Genomic DNA, 13467 nt, shown 5'->3' with positions numbered 1-13467 from the left:
ACTTTATGTCTCATAATAAGTACTCAAGACCACTTTAAAAACTTTAAGCTAAAATTTAATATCAAACATCGAATGAATTTTATTTATTTGAAAATTATTTTAAAAGTTCTTTTAACATTAATAATTGAATAATTTGCAACTAAATCTATTGTTACAAAGTTATGATCCCACACAACATATTATATTTATAATAATTGCACGTAACACAAAAAAAACGCTACCGAATACCATTTAGAATGCAGTATTTTTTACTTTTATTTTACCAAGAATAATAATTTGGCCTCCTAGTCACCTGTAGAAGTTATAAGATAAGATTTAGTTTGCATTAGCCTTAAATCATATTATCGTTAAAGTAGCCGTATTTATACAATATTTATTTTATTTGCACATTGTTATCGAAGTAGCCTTTTTTAAACGATAATATTTTTTTTGCTTTCTGATTAAAGCTTTTACCGATTTAATTAAAAACATAAGGTGTGCCTTAACTTTTGTGATTTGTGACCAACTTATATTTTAATTAAAAATATAAGTTGGTTTAAAATTGGACCATGAAATTATACTTTCATCGCCCAGGAAAGCAAAAAAAAACAACAATATTATATATAATACTAATAACCCGTCCGGACTTCGTACGTGTAAAATACATACTAAGTTACAAAAAAAAATTCTCAGTGTTCACCAAGTCTACGTCGCGAGAGGACAATGAGTATGCTAAAATTTTAAGCCAACCGGATCTTTAGTTCTCTATATCTCGTGATGTGTCAGTAAATGGTATTTTATGCACATATAGAATACACATATATATTAATATCAAACAAATTTAAGTCATAAACTTGTGTTTATGTAACATTATATTTTCGTTCAATAAAATTGTAGTCGAGTCTTTTAATAAAAACTAAAAAAGTCAGTATCCATTATTCGCTCATTAATTCATAGAATTCAATGTTGTTAATGTCAATAAAGCAAAAAGTACTTTGATTGACATTTTATATATTATGCTTTATTTTCTACGTAATTTAAATTATATGCAAATAAATAAGAAAACAAAATTGTTTAATTCAGCGACCGTATATGCATACATTACCTGTATGTAATGTAATGTGTGCTAATGTATGAACTATAATATATATATGTATATATATGTATATAAATTAATTATTTCAATATGACAGATTCAAAGTGATTTTTATTTGAGATTTAATATCGGATGAATTATTCATTTTGAATATTTTACAAAATTGAAGCGTTTATATGTGTAGTCCTATTTTTATGATTCTAAAATATTTTTTAATGAATTTTATAGCTCATTAATTCGTGATGATAATGTCCTTCTGACAAATCACAGAAACGGCGGCTATTCTCACAAAATACCTATAAATTTTCAATGGCCCGATCCTTGGTTGAACTTGTGCTTGAGCGTATACGTTATTTCGTGTCTGCACTATTAATCATTGAGGAGTTCTGTTTTATATTTGTTGTTAATGAGGAGTTGTATCAACAAGAGCCAACCCCAAATGCGGTACAACGCAGTCATATCGTGGTGAAACTTAAAAAAAGTTATCATGATGAAATATTTATACAAATTTTCGTGTATATACTGTAAACCGTTGAAGAGTTCGTTCCTCTGGGGACAACCCTGGGTATAGAATCAAGTCATTGCCAAACCATCACGCAAAATTTGAGTTCCGTATGATAAGTGGAAGTTGTTCTTATTCAAATTACAACATTTGACCAAACAAACTGATAAACGACACTGAAAGTTAAATAAAATCTTTTAAAAGATAATATACGTTTCAATCAATTACAGATTTGAGCCGTGTTTGTTTGTTTAACACAAAACGTATGGCTTTCATAATTGCACATCTGTTATTTCGCTACATAGAGTATATAAAATTTATTACCTTGATGATTTCACACATAACCAGTTATTCATCACGTATTCTACATAACATTATATACTATATAAATTAAATAATTGGTTTTCCTCTTCTAATGAATATTACTGTTGCTTACCACTTACCTGTCACATATTCTACAGCCAAACGGCATTACTTAGTATTATTGTGTTCCGGTATGAAGGGTGAGAGTTCCCAAGGTGGCACATTGGCGATGTATGTAAGAGATGATTTACATTTCTTATTTCAGTAGCGGTCTATCGGTGTTGGTGACCACTTACCATCAGGTAGCACGTTCGCCAGTCTGCCTATACACAATATATATAAAAAAAATCCTCCAAATACCGTTCGATATATCAAACGGCTATTTCAATCATTTCTTTGTTTTCATTGACAAAAAGTTTATTGTTTAAAGACACAGATATCGTTTTAAACAGATAATATTTGTAAGAAACTTTTTATGTGTATTTGCCTCGGTTATCTTTTTTTTAATTTTAACGTTCATGAGACATTCTGTAGTCAATATTTTTATTCATAAGCGTTACACTCGCTTATTCATCGGCAAAAATCTTCCACCGGTTCGGAAATAAACATCTCGGACCTGAAATGAACCGAGGAAAGAAACTAGGCAGGTTTTTTTTTATATCATATGTAACAAGTACGGGTTTCATTACAATAACAGTTTTTATTTGTACGCCTATAAGAAACGGACATGGAATTCGACAATGTTGTATCAGAATTGCCAGTAAAGGAATTTTTTGTTGACATGCGAAATTGACTAGAATACGGTATCACGGATATTTTTAACTTTGCCTATTAATAAAGATAAATCTTATGTTTAAAAAAAATAAGGCTTGTTACATAAAAAAATAATACAATATATTAATGACAAAATAGCGTGAATATCTTAAAAGTGGATTCTCAAGTTTGTAAGGAAACGGAAACAAGTAATTTTATTGAACAAAAATTGTCTCTTAATGTCGAACTGATAACTATGAATTTAATTTAATGGTGTAATATTAGTCATGTCAAAAAATGGAATTATATTATTTGAAGGAACACGCATCAAAATGGCAATTACGTTTTTATTATTTTAATATCGGATTGAACATCGTGTATCATTTTGTCTTACAGAATAGCTTTTCTGCTATCACGAATGGAAGTTAATTTTATTAAAATGACTAATAAAGTTTAACCGTAACAATGTAACTATCATTTTCCGAAGACGAAAAGTAAATACCAGTCGAAAAGAAAATAATTACAATACCAGCATTACTAGCCATTGAAACCGAAACAACAAATGTAAACAATAATGGATTTACGAACATAAATTTTGGTACGTTAATATTACGCGAATAACTTGGAGTATAGATTCTAAATAGAGAACTGGAGCGTATGGCAATATTGTTCAACTAACAATGTGTTATTTAATACTATTACGCTTGACTACTCTTAAGAAACTAAAAAGTATAACATTAAATGATTAAGTATATCAATAGAATATGTACATTCAATACAAGTATATAATACAAGTCATATAACACAAAAACTATGTTCTTTAGCACTAATGAATGTCTCACTGTGCCCTTTAATAATTCTGTTGCTACGTAAACATTTGAAGTAACTATTAAATAATTTTGTGATAAACAATTTATCACAGATAATGAGGGTCGTTAAAATATAGTGTAACGAAATTGGATTAAAGGCGTGTAACCGAAGAAGTATGGACGACATAATCCCATTGTGTTGTATCACTGCACGCGTTCGCCTACTTTAAAACTATATCTGTCAAGTTCCTCGCCTGTTTTATGTAACTTTAACAACCCAATTTTATATATTTAATTTAGACTGTGGCTAGATTACGAAATAGTTCTCAATGATACTAAGTTTTCTTTTTTATACGTCTCAAAGTTGTTGTTTCATTGATGGTTGAATCGAAAGCGTTTGATAAGAAAAACACTTTGTCTATTTTGTGTAAATTGCTTGAAGACGAAATATAAATCAACTAGAATAAAAAATAATTAAAAAATCATGTCAATGTCCTCTAACCGATTTCAGCCTTGGCAATTTTAAAGGGAGACTAGTTAAATGCGCAAAACATAATATGGCACTATTGTTGAACACATGATTATGTACAATTATAAAATATACTCTCTATTATTCCGTTCTTATAATCCGATACGGCCAAACAATTCAGGTGCACGACTGTAAACACTAGCAAGTTCCAGTCTGCTCCTGTGAATTTCACGTCGGAATAATCTATTTATTTACTCGACCGATTGATTGAACCTAGTATCTACAATCTTATAAGCAGTTGTTAGATCAACGTGGAAATTTATAATTAAAAAATAAAATAGCGTAATTTGAAAGGCATATGTGAACATTCGGTGTAATTCAACTAATCAGAGAACCTTGATTAAATCTATCAGAATACCAAAAATAAGTGTTATATTAGAATAAAAAATATATCCATATTAAAAACATATCATTTATATTTGTTCTGTTTGATACTGTTAAATTTAAAGCTTAATTAGCATAAGACCAAATGTTAGACGAATGAAATATCCATATTATTTAGAAATTGTGTCACGTCTGATTATGTAAAAAATGACGAATTTAATACAAAAATAAAATTGAGTTGAAACATATTACTTACTAAAAAATACAAATTCAAACAAAATATTTCTTTTTTGTAGCTGGCGCTTACTAAGTGTCAGAACACTGTAATCGGAATCCCCGGACGATTGAAGGGTATATCTGGTGGTGAAATGAAAAGGCTCTCCTTCGCAAGCGAGGTTCTAACGGACCCTCCGCTTATGTTCTGTGACGAACCCACCTCTGGCTTGGATTCCTTCATGGCGCAAAATGTCATCCAGGTAAGAGACAAGCAACACCATGTACGCATTCCTCTGTTCAGTAACAGAAATAAATTAAAATTCGACGAATGTAAAGTATATTTATATTACAACGTGGTACTGTGATTATAGAACCAGGCGAAGGTAAGGAAGAATACCTTAAATTCCATAGTTCCCAGTACACAGACTGTTTTGTACTACATTATAAACCAACGTATATTGACAAAGGAGCAGTTAATTACTGAAAAGTGTTCGCATGACCTATTTAGTTCGTAAAGTCAGTCCAATGAAAATATTGACAATTAAAGTTGAGTAACGATTACGAGTTAACGATTCATATTTTAGGCCAACATGGTCGAGTGATTGTAACGCGTGCGTCTTAACCGATGATTGCGGGTTCAAATCCAGGAAAACTTCACTGAATTTTCATGTGCTCAATTCGTATTTTTAAATCATGTCGTGCTCAGTGGTGAAGAAAAATATTGTGATGAAACCTGAAAGTGAAATTCTACCACTCATCAGGATCAGCGAGGTGGAACAAGTTCCAAACCACCTCTTCAAAAAGCGAGGAGTCCTTAGCTAAGCACTAGGACATTTACGGGCTGATATTTATTTAAATATATTTTTATAGGGCTCAAACCAACAACGCGGCTTCGTTTATAGTTAGCAATAAGATGTTAAATATTGGCAAATGTTTTCTTTATTAGGTTCTTAGTGGCTTAGCGAAAAAAGGCAAAACCATAGTTGTAACGATACATCAACCGTCTTCCGAACTGTATGCCATGTTTGATAAACTGCTCATTATGGCTGATGGTAGAGTAGCTTTCCTCGGATCACCAGATCAGGCTACTGAGTTCTTCAGAGAGTAAGTATTTAATAATATATTACACATATAATGAAATTTATCTTCAATTTTAATTTTCATGTTAAATTTTTAAAGCTTTTTGGAACGAAGTTTTTTTACGCGGCTTGTAGTAGAGGGAACTGTCAGAAATCGTCATCTAAGGAAATAAAAACGTTGCGCCCCCCTCCAGACGACCTTTTTATCTCTTTCTCTTTCTATTGGATACGGTTTCATACAATATTATAAAAAAAAAATTAATTCACACATAAATTTTATTGTCATTTATATATTTCCAAATGTTGTTAATTTATTTTATTGTCTATTACTTGAAACGTAATATATAGCAAATGCAACTTCGTTCCAATCAGGTGTCCCACGACACATCCCTTTTTTCTTACTTTTTTACAATATTATAATTTAACGTGAGATAAAACTATTCACTATATTGATGAATGGAACGTATCGTAGACTTGGAGCAGCGTGTCCTGCCAACTACAACCCTGCAGATCATTATATCCAACTCCTAGCTGGAGTTCCAGGCCGAGAGGATACTACACGGCACACGATAGATACCGTGTGCACTGCCTTTGCAAAGTCTGAAAACGGCTGCAAATTAGTAGCTGAAGCAGAAAATGCTTTGTACTATGAGGTAAAAGGCCCAAGATGACACCTTTGGATATAAATAATACATTTATGCTGCTATTAATTAAACTATAAGTAACTAAACAAAAGGACACTGAATATTTGGCAAAGACCATAACTTTGTGCCGTACTTGATAACGAATCGATATTTTATTAACATATTTTAGAAACGGTACATTTTTTTATTACTTTGGCTATTTCTTGGCCCAGAGCAATAAAAAGTTATTACGTTATACAATCAAAACATTCTTAGTGTTTGCATAAATTTTTGTAGACTGTAATATCCTGCGTAGATAACTTTGAGACTCTCGTCCTGGTTGAAATTTGGTCAAGAGGATTAATTAATTTTAATTTTTGAATAAATAGCGCAAAATATCATCCGGATGGGCGGACGCGGCGTGGTCGAGCGCGGTGACGATGCGCGCGCGTCGCTCCCCGTACAAGGCGTCGTGGTGCGCGCAGTTCAGGGCGGTGCTGTGGCGTTCATGGCTCTCCGTTACTAAGGAACCTATGCTGATCAAAGTGCGGTTTTTGCAAACAATTGTAAGAAAACTTTTATATTCTTCTATTAGCTATTTTTTTTTTAGTTATCGAACAACTAAGGAAAAACTTGAGGCTTTCTAGAAAGAAAACGAACAGGTTAAGAAGTGATTCACGATAAGAATTTAATTATTGTGTATGTTATAAATCAGAAAAATAATATTATATATTCTGAAGATATAGGCAAAACGAATACATATATCATGAAAAGAATTTAACGATGCAAAGATTAATTGCAGAGCAGCTTGGCTGCAAAACCCAAGGGAAACAGGTTCGACTTCCGACGCAGGACAATTTCCAAAATCCATTATTTAATTGAGTATTATTTTATACTGGCAATCAATTTAAAAAATATGCGAATTTCTGGAAGATATTTTGGTAGTAAAGCGATAAATATTTTAGTTTTTTGATTTGTTTAAAAACACATGACATTTAATGAACCATTTAATGAAATAACATTTAATAACTTAATGACCGTGTAATCCTACTTCCACTTACCGAGTTTCTCAAGTAGTTATATGAAATTGGTCTGTTGTGAAATATTTTATAGAAATATAACGACGTATTATTTTCAGATGGTATCATTACTTATCGGCGTTATTTATTTTGGACAACGTTTAGACCAGGATGGTGTAATGAATATTAATGGAGCGATTTTCATGTTCTTGACGAACATGACCTTCCAGAACATCTTCGCTGTAATCAATGTGAGTGCGACAAATTAGTTTTTTTTTTATAAGGATTTCGTACATCTTTTTTTGTTAATAATATTTAAATTTATTTATATACAACCAAGGCTCGTTAAAGATAATACATATATATAAATATCAATATATCGAACAATATTCAATAAATTGTGGTGAATATATACAGTAAAATAACATAATATATAACAATAACTTTATAACAATAATATGCTTGATCGTCGAGTCGCTAAATAAGGTCTCCCTCCCCTTAGTATATGTATTATAATGAAATATCTTTCAACGTTGATAGTAAATTAAAGTTACTCAAGTAAATACTGCAATAATATTAAAACAAAAAAAAAAAACGATAAAATTGCCAACATATTTTTCTATATAAAAAAAAACTTTCAGGTCTTCTGTTCGGAATTGCCGATATTTATCCGAGAACATCATTCGGGGATGTATCGAGCTGATGTTTATTTCCTCTCGAAGACCCTGGCGGAGGCGCCAGTCTTCGCCACCATACCACTCGTGTTCACCACCATAGCCTACTACATGATAGGCCTCAATCCTGCGCCGGAGAGGTTCTTCATTGCATCAGGCTTGGCCGCATTGATCACCAACGTTGCTACTTCGTTTGGTAAGTTAACACATTTGATTAATTCTAGATTGAATAAGCAACCAATAACGTAGCTGTGACAGGGCAAGGTGGTGTGGGGCACCACGGCCCTAAGGTAATTGGGTAAAGGTGGCGTAAAGGCAAAGTAATAAAAATAAAAAACATTATTAAAATTGAAGTCAAATGATGATCTATCGTATCTTATTGATAAGTATTAATAACTATTTTAAAATAATCTTATAGCACACGCACGCACAAAAAAATATGTAATTAGCAATTCATCTGTTTTGATGACTTTTCTTAAGAAAAAGTTTCATTTTACAAAAAGTAAAAGATAAATATTTATATCAATAATATGTTAACAAATTTCAAATAAGGTCCCTATTTTTTCTCAATGCAACGCTGCATATATCCATTTGGCTAGCTTGAATACAACATTCATTATACTTAAGCGTATGCGGGGTAATAAAATGATTAAAAAGTATAAAAATACTTTGATAAACATCCTTAATATTCATTTGTTTAGTAGCTTCTAGAAATTAATAACATGATTTGACGATACGAAAAAAACATAATTTATTAGTTAGTTTTACGTAAATCTTTAAAGCCTCGGCCCTTCGGAGGTTCTTGTAACATAAAACCGGTTTTTTCAAATCTATTAGGCAATAGTGCCATCCACCTTCAACTATAGTGTAATTTGAAACGCCCAAAAAGTACACAAACATTTTATATAAAAATTATTTTACATAAGTTGGTCTGTTGATGTCCTATTTGTGTAGCAGTGATTTATTTAATTTGTACTTAAAGACTTAGAAATTTGAAAATTTTGCTTAACTAGTATAAATTGTTGCGTAATAATAACAAAGTTGTTATTATCTACTTAAACCGTTTGTCAATAGAGCGATTAAAATCGTATTACAAGCATATTATATATATTTAAGTACGTCTGATGAAATTTAAAATTAAAATGTAAATTTAATTATTGAGTTCGTTATCATCAATTAAATACTAATATTTATCCCATTACAGTACATAATAAGACTCGAGATCAAAGCGGCGGCTCCGAAAGCATACTGTGTATTATATAGAATATATTAGATGCACTTTAATCGCGCTAATATCATAAATTATAAGAACTGTCAAGTGCTAGTCGAACACGTATGGAGAATGTTCCGTACTGAATACAGTTTCCGAGGAAATTAACAACTTATGTACGTCTGACAGGTTTATTTGTAAACTTTTCATGTTTAGGTTTTCTTGTTCAGTGATAATGATACAATATTTAATTATTATTAATTCGTTTTTTTTTTAATGTAATATATATCATACATGTAAATATTACTATTTTTTTAGAACAAAAATATACATACATGTCCATGTACAGCCTGTAAATGTCCCACTGCTGCACTAGGGCCTCCTCTCCCTTTGAGAAGAAGGCTAGCAGCATAACCCACCACGCTGCTGCAATGCGGGTTGGTGGAATAAACAAAAATATAGTTATACAACTGTAAAGTATTTAACGATTTTATGACTTACTTTGGTTTGTATGAATATATATGTGTATAATATTCTAAATGTTAATAACCAAAATACCATTGACTGACATAACGGGATCGCTGAAACTATAGGTCCGACTTGAAATTTAGCAAACTCGTAACGTCCTTTCGCGGCGTAGACGCTCACTATAAAATGATTTTTGGAAATTGTAACTAAAAGGGGAAGTGGGAAGGGTAACTTTCTATGAGTTATACTCGTACGTAGTAGGAACGGACAACTATTTTATTATACAATGTTGTTTTTTATGTGAAGCTTCCTTGCGCCATGATCGTAGTTGTGACCAGCTCTTATGTGACGTTTCAGCTACATAGTAGAACACACAATGCTGTTAATTAAATTGTTAAACACATTAATCCAAGCCGAGATGGCCCAGTGGTTAGAACGCGTGCATCTTAACCGATGATTTCGGGTTCAAACCCAGGCAGGCACCACTGAGTTTTCATGTGCTTAATTTGTGTTTATAATTCATCTCGTGCTCGGCGGTGAAGGAAAACATCGTGAGAAAACCTGCATGTGTCTAATTTCAACGAAATTCTGCCACATGTGTATTCCACCAACCCGCATTGGAGCAGCGTGGTGGAATATGCTCCATACCTTCTCCTCAACGGGAGAGGAGGCCTTAGCCCAGCAGTGGGAAATTTACAGGCTGATTATTGCCAAACTAAGATGTTATGTCCCTTGTGCCTGTAGTTACATTTGTTCACTCGCCTTTCAAACCGCTAGAATATGATGAGTGGGTAGTTACCTAGCACCCGGTGAAATGTATTATATGCCACATGAAGATGTTGGTTTTTTTTCAACCATAATTCTACCTCAAATATCAGAATACGTTTGTTTATTTTATGATTGAGTCATTGAAATCTGTGAGAGTAGAAAATTTCAATTGCTTTCGTTCAGGAGATTCGGTGAAAATAGGTTTGACCGATTTATCAATAAACAAGAAAGTATTCCTAAAATGATTCCGTTTTTATTTTATATATACGAAACTCTAAAAATATGTACACGTATAGATCTCAAATATAAATAAGGATTTAAGTTTACTACGCGGTTTTGTATCTTGCGACATTTTGGTTATTATACTTGTGAATGTAGTTTTTATTTCTTATCATTGATAAATTCTACTTTAATTACCTCTGCCTCTATTCACTTATCCTCATTGGACGACGGAATAAGCTCCATGCCTTCTCCAAGAGGAAATATTTTATTAGCAGATAATTTAACTGCCTGTCTTTAGGGCTGGGTAAAATAAATATTGAAAGTAAATTACATAATACTTTTTTTGCATGTATATCAAGTAAGAAATAGCATTTATTTAAAATAAAGTAACTTATTTTTGAAATCGTTACTCTGAAAGAAATTTATCGAGTTATAATTGAACGAAATAACAAAATTAGGCATTCCATTACACCGTGGCGTTATATAAGACAGGTTGATATTAACAATATAAGGTGGCGCGATGAAGCGTTACTTATTGGTTTGTGAAGCTTGTTGACAGCAAACGTGAAGAGTTCAACGAACTAAATAAAGCGAGGATTAAGAATATGATTAACCGTATTAGAGTGTACTTTTTGGCTAGCAATGTTTTTGTGAACTGTTATAAACATTTTGTTTTTTATTTGAAACATAATATTATTAATTATTTCTTATATTAATGGTAATAAATAAAATATTGTAATATGATAGACATAAATAACACGTCTAAACACATAAATAAATGTAATATTTAAATAGTGAAGTCTGCAGCCATATTAGCCAATAGACCAACGAGACATTCACAGGGTGTAATATTTAAGTTCTTTGCATGTGTCGTTGGCGAGGAAATCAGTTCTTTATCACAATAACTCAAATTAAAAAACGAACTTTTCAAAGTTATATATTAGCATAATAAATATACCATAATTAAAAATATACTTTATTCAAGTAGGTTTTTAGAAGCATTTTTGAGTCGTCATTTTACAGAACTGTATCAAACGTAAAGCTACCACCGTTTCGGAATGTAGGTATATTCTACCGAGTAGAATTGAAAAGTAACTCAATCAATTCTATGCATACATAAATATATAATTATGCGTAGAATATAAATCTATGTGTATTTTAAACACATTTTGTACGTGAAAGTAAAGGTTACACGTAAAATTAAAAACAGAAAACAAATAGTGTGTTGAGATAAGAATCATAATATGAACGGTATAAAATAATTTATTATTAGGTAAATAACTTAAGGTTCATGAACTGCTTAGATACATATTTTATATTCAAATATGGTTCTCAGGTTACCTGATATCTTGCGCAAGCAGCAGCGTGAGCATGGCGGCATCTGTAGGACCACCAATCATCATCCCCTTCATGCTGTTCGGAGGGTTCTTCTTGAATTCTGGGTAAGATGCTACATATTTTGAATTGCGAAATTTAGTACTTGCCTATTTTTGATTTTTTAAGTGATATGGAAAACAGACAATTTAATACTAAATTTTTCTTTAATTTCCCAGATCGGTGCCACCATATTTAGGCTGGATATCTTATCTGTCTTGGTTCAGATATGGTAACGAAGCGTTACTAGTGAACCAATGGTCTGGAATTGAGAGTATCGCTTGCACCAGAGAGAATTTCACCTGTCCCGCTAGTGGAGAAGTGGTTTTAACAACACTGAGCTTCTCTGAGGTAAGATTTTGAGCTAAAACTTTAAACTTACTTGAGAAACTTCCGATATTTCTGTATGTAACGTAACATTTCTGACAACAAAGGCCCTCTCTGTCTGTTTCTCTTCTCTTCTCTTACTTGTACTGGTTGCACGCAATTTTTAATCGGTTTAATTATATTTGAATTAATAAATTTTCACTACTGGTATACTTTTCGACTGTTAGAACTTTTATTATTTTCTTGCAATAAATTAAAAAAACAAACAGTTAATCAGGAAATAAGCAAACAATATTAATAATATTTATTATTTACGTTGCAGAAAGATTTCACAATGGACGTCGTCAACATGATCTTACTCTTCGTCGGGTTTCGTCTGCTCGCTTACTTCGCCTTACTTTGGCGCACTCGCCGGGGTAAGTAAGGGCCTTGAAGTTACTAGAAAACACTATCGAAACAGAAATATTCAACAATGCAGTCTAGGAACATGTTTTGAAACTATTATTCCCATGAACCGTTCACTGCTCAGGGGTCACATCACAGCTACTTTTAATTGATGTTTGTCAGTAATAATTTTCATGCGTATTATGTTTTATACTTGGAAAATAAATTCCTCGAATATTGTAGTATAGCAGATAAGTGTTTTATGAATGTTAATATTAGAAATTAAATTTTGGTTGTTTGAAAATATTTAATTGTTAAGTAAGATTTTTTCATTGATTTTTTTGATTTGTTTTATGTTCTAAATATATGAAAAATTGATAGTTGGATAAATTTGTTAATGTTGCAAGTATAATGATCATAAAGTTATGGTGTAATGCTAATAGCGCTAATTACTCAGTGGACGGTCAACCTAAACATATAAACCCAGATAAATATGTAACATATTGAAATCATAAAAGATTAAACGACACGATATAAATTTATACTAATAATATATATTGTAAATTTTTGCTAAATTATGAATTGTATTCATAATATACATTAAAATCTAAGTATAAAAATTGTCTTAGGGGCGTTCATAGCATAATTTAGTAAGCATTGATTTTATATATTGTGTAAATTAAATATAAGTACTTCCAAATACTCACTCCAAATGATGATGATATATAAGAATTGCTTTTGAATTTGAGTTATGATATCTCAAACACTGGTTTTTTAAACGTATTCAAATTTATTTAGAAAACTTTCT

At 31.5% G+C, this 13467-nt stretch overlaps 1 protein-coding gene across 1 annotated transcript in view; it reads left to right on the top strand.

The window, feature by feature from the left end:
- Positions 1-12806, top strand: part of LOC113404788 (protein white) — a 30947-nt gene extending 18141 nt beyond the window's left edge. Inside the window, exons 5-13 of the mRNA XM_026645813.2 lie at positions 4592-4771; positions 5458-5615; positions 6063-6243; positions 6603-6779; positions 7352-7483; positions 7874-8102; positions 11911-12016; positions 12128-12299; positions 12598-12806. Coding sequence (XP_026501598.1) covers positions 4592-4771; positions 5458-5615; positions 6063-6243; positions 6603-6779; positions 7352-7483; positions 7874-8102; positions 11911-12016; positions 12128-12299; positions 12598-12699 — 1437 coding nt within the window. The 3' untranslated portion in view covers positions 12700-12806. The remainder of the gene's footprint in view (positions 1-4591; positions 4772-5457; positions 5616-6062; positions 6244-6602; positions 6780-7351; positions 7484-7873; positions 8103-11910; positions 12017-12127; positions 12300-12597) is intronic.
- Positions 12807-13467: the final 661 nt, after the last annotated feature.

The sequence above is a fragment of the Vanessa tameamea genome, chromosome 8 (assembly GCF_037043105.1).
Source record: "Vanessa tameamea isolate UH-Manoa-2023 chromosome 8, ilVanTame1 primary haplotype, whole genome shotgun sequence".
Classification (NCBI taxonomy): Eukaryota; Metazoa; Arthropoda; class Insecta; order Lepidoptera; family Nymphalidae; genus Vanessa; species Vanessa tameamea.
The sequence above is the reverse complement of the archived record's forward strand: the minus strand, read 5'-3'. Positions and strand labels throughout refer to the sequence as shown.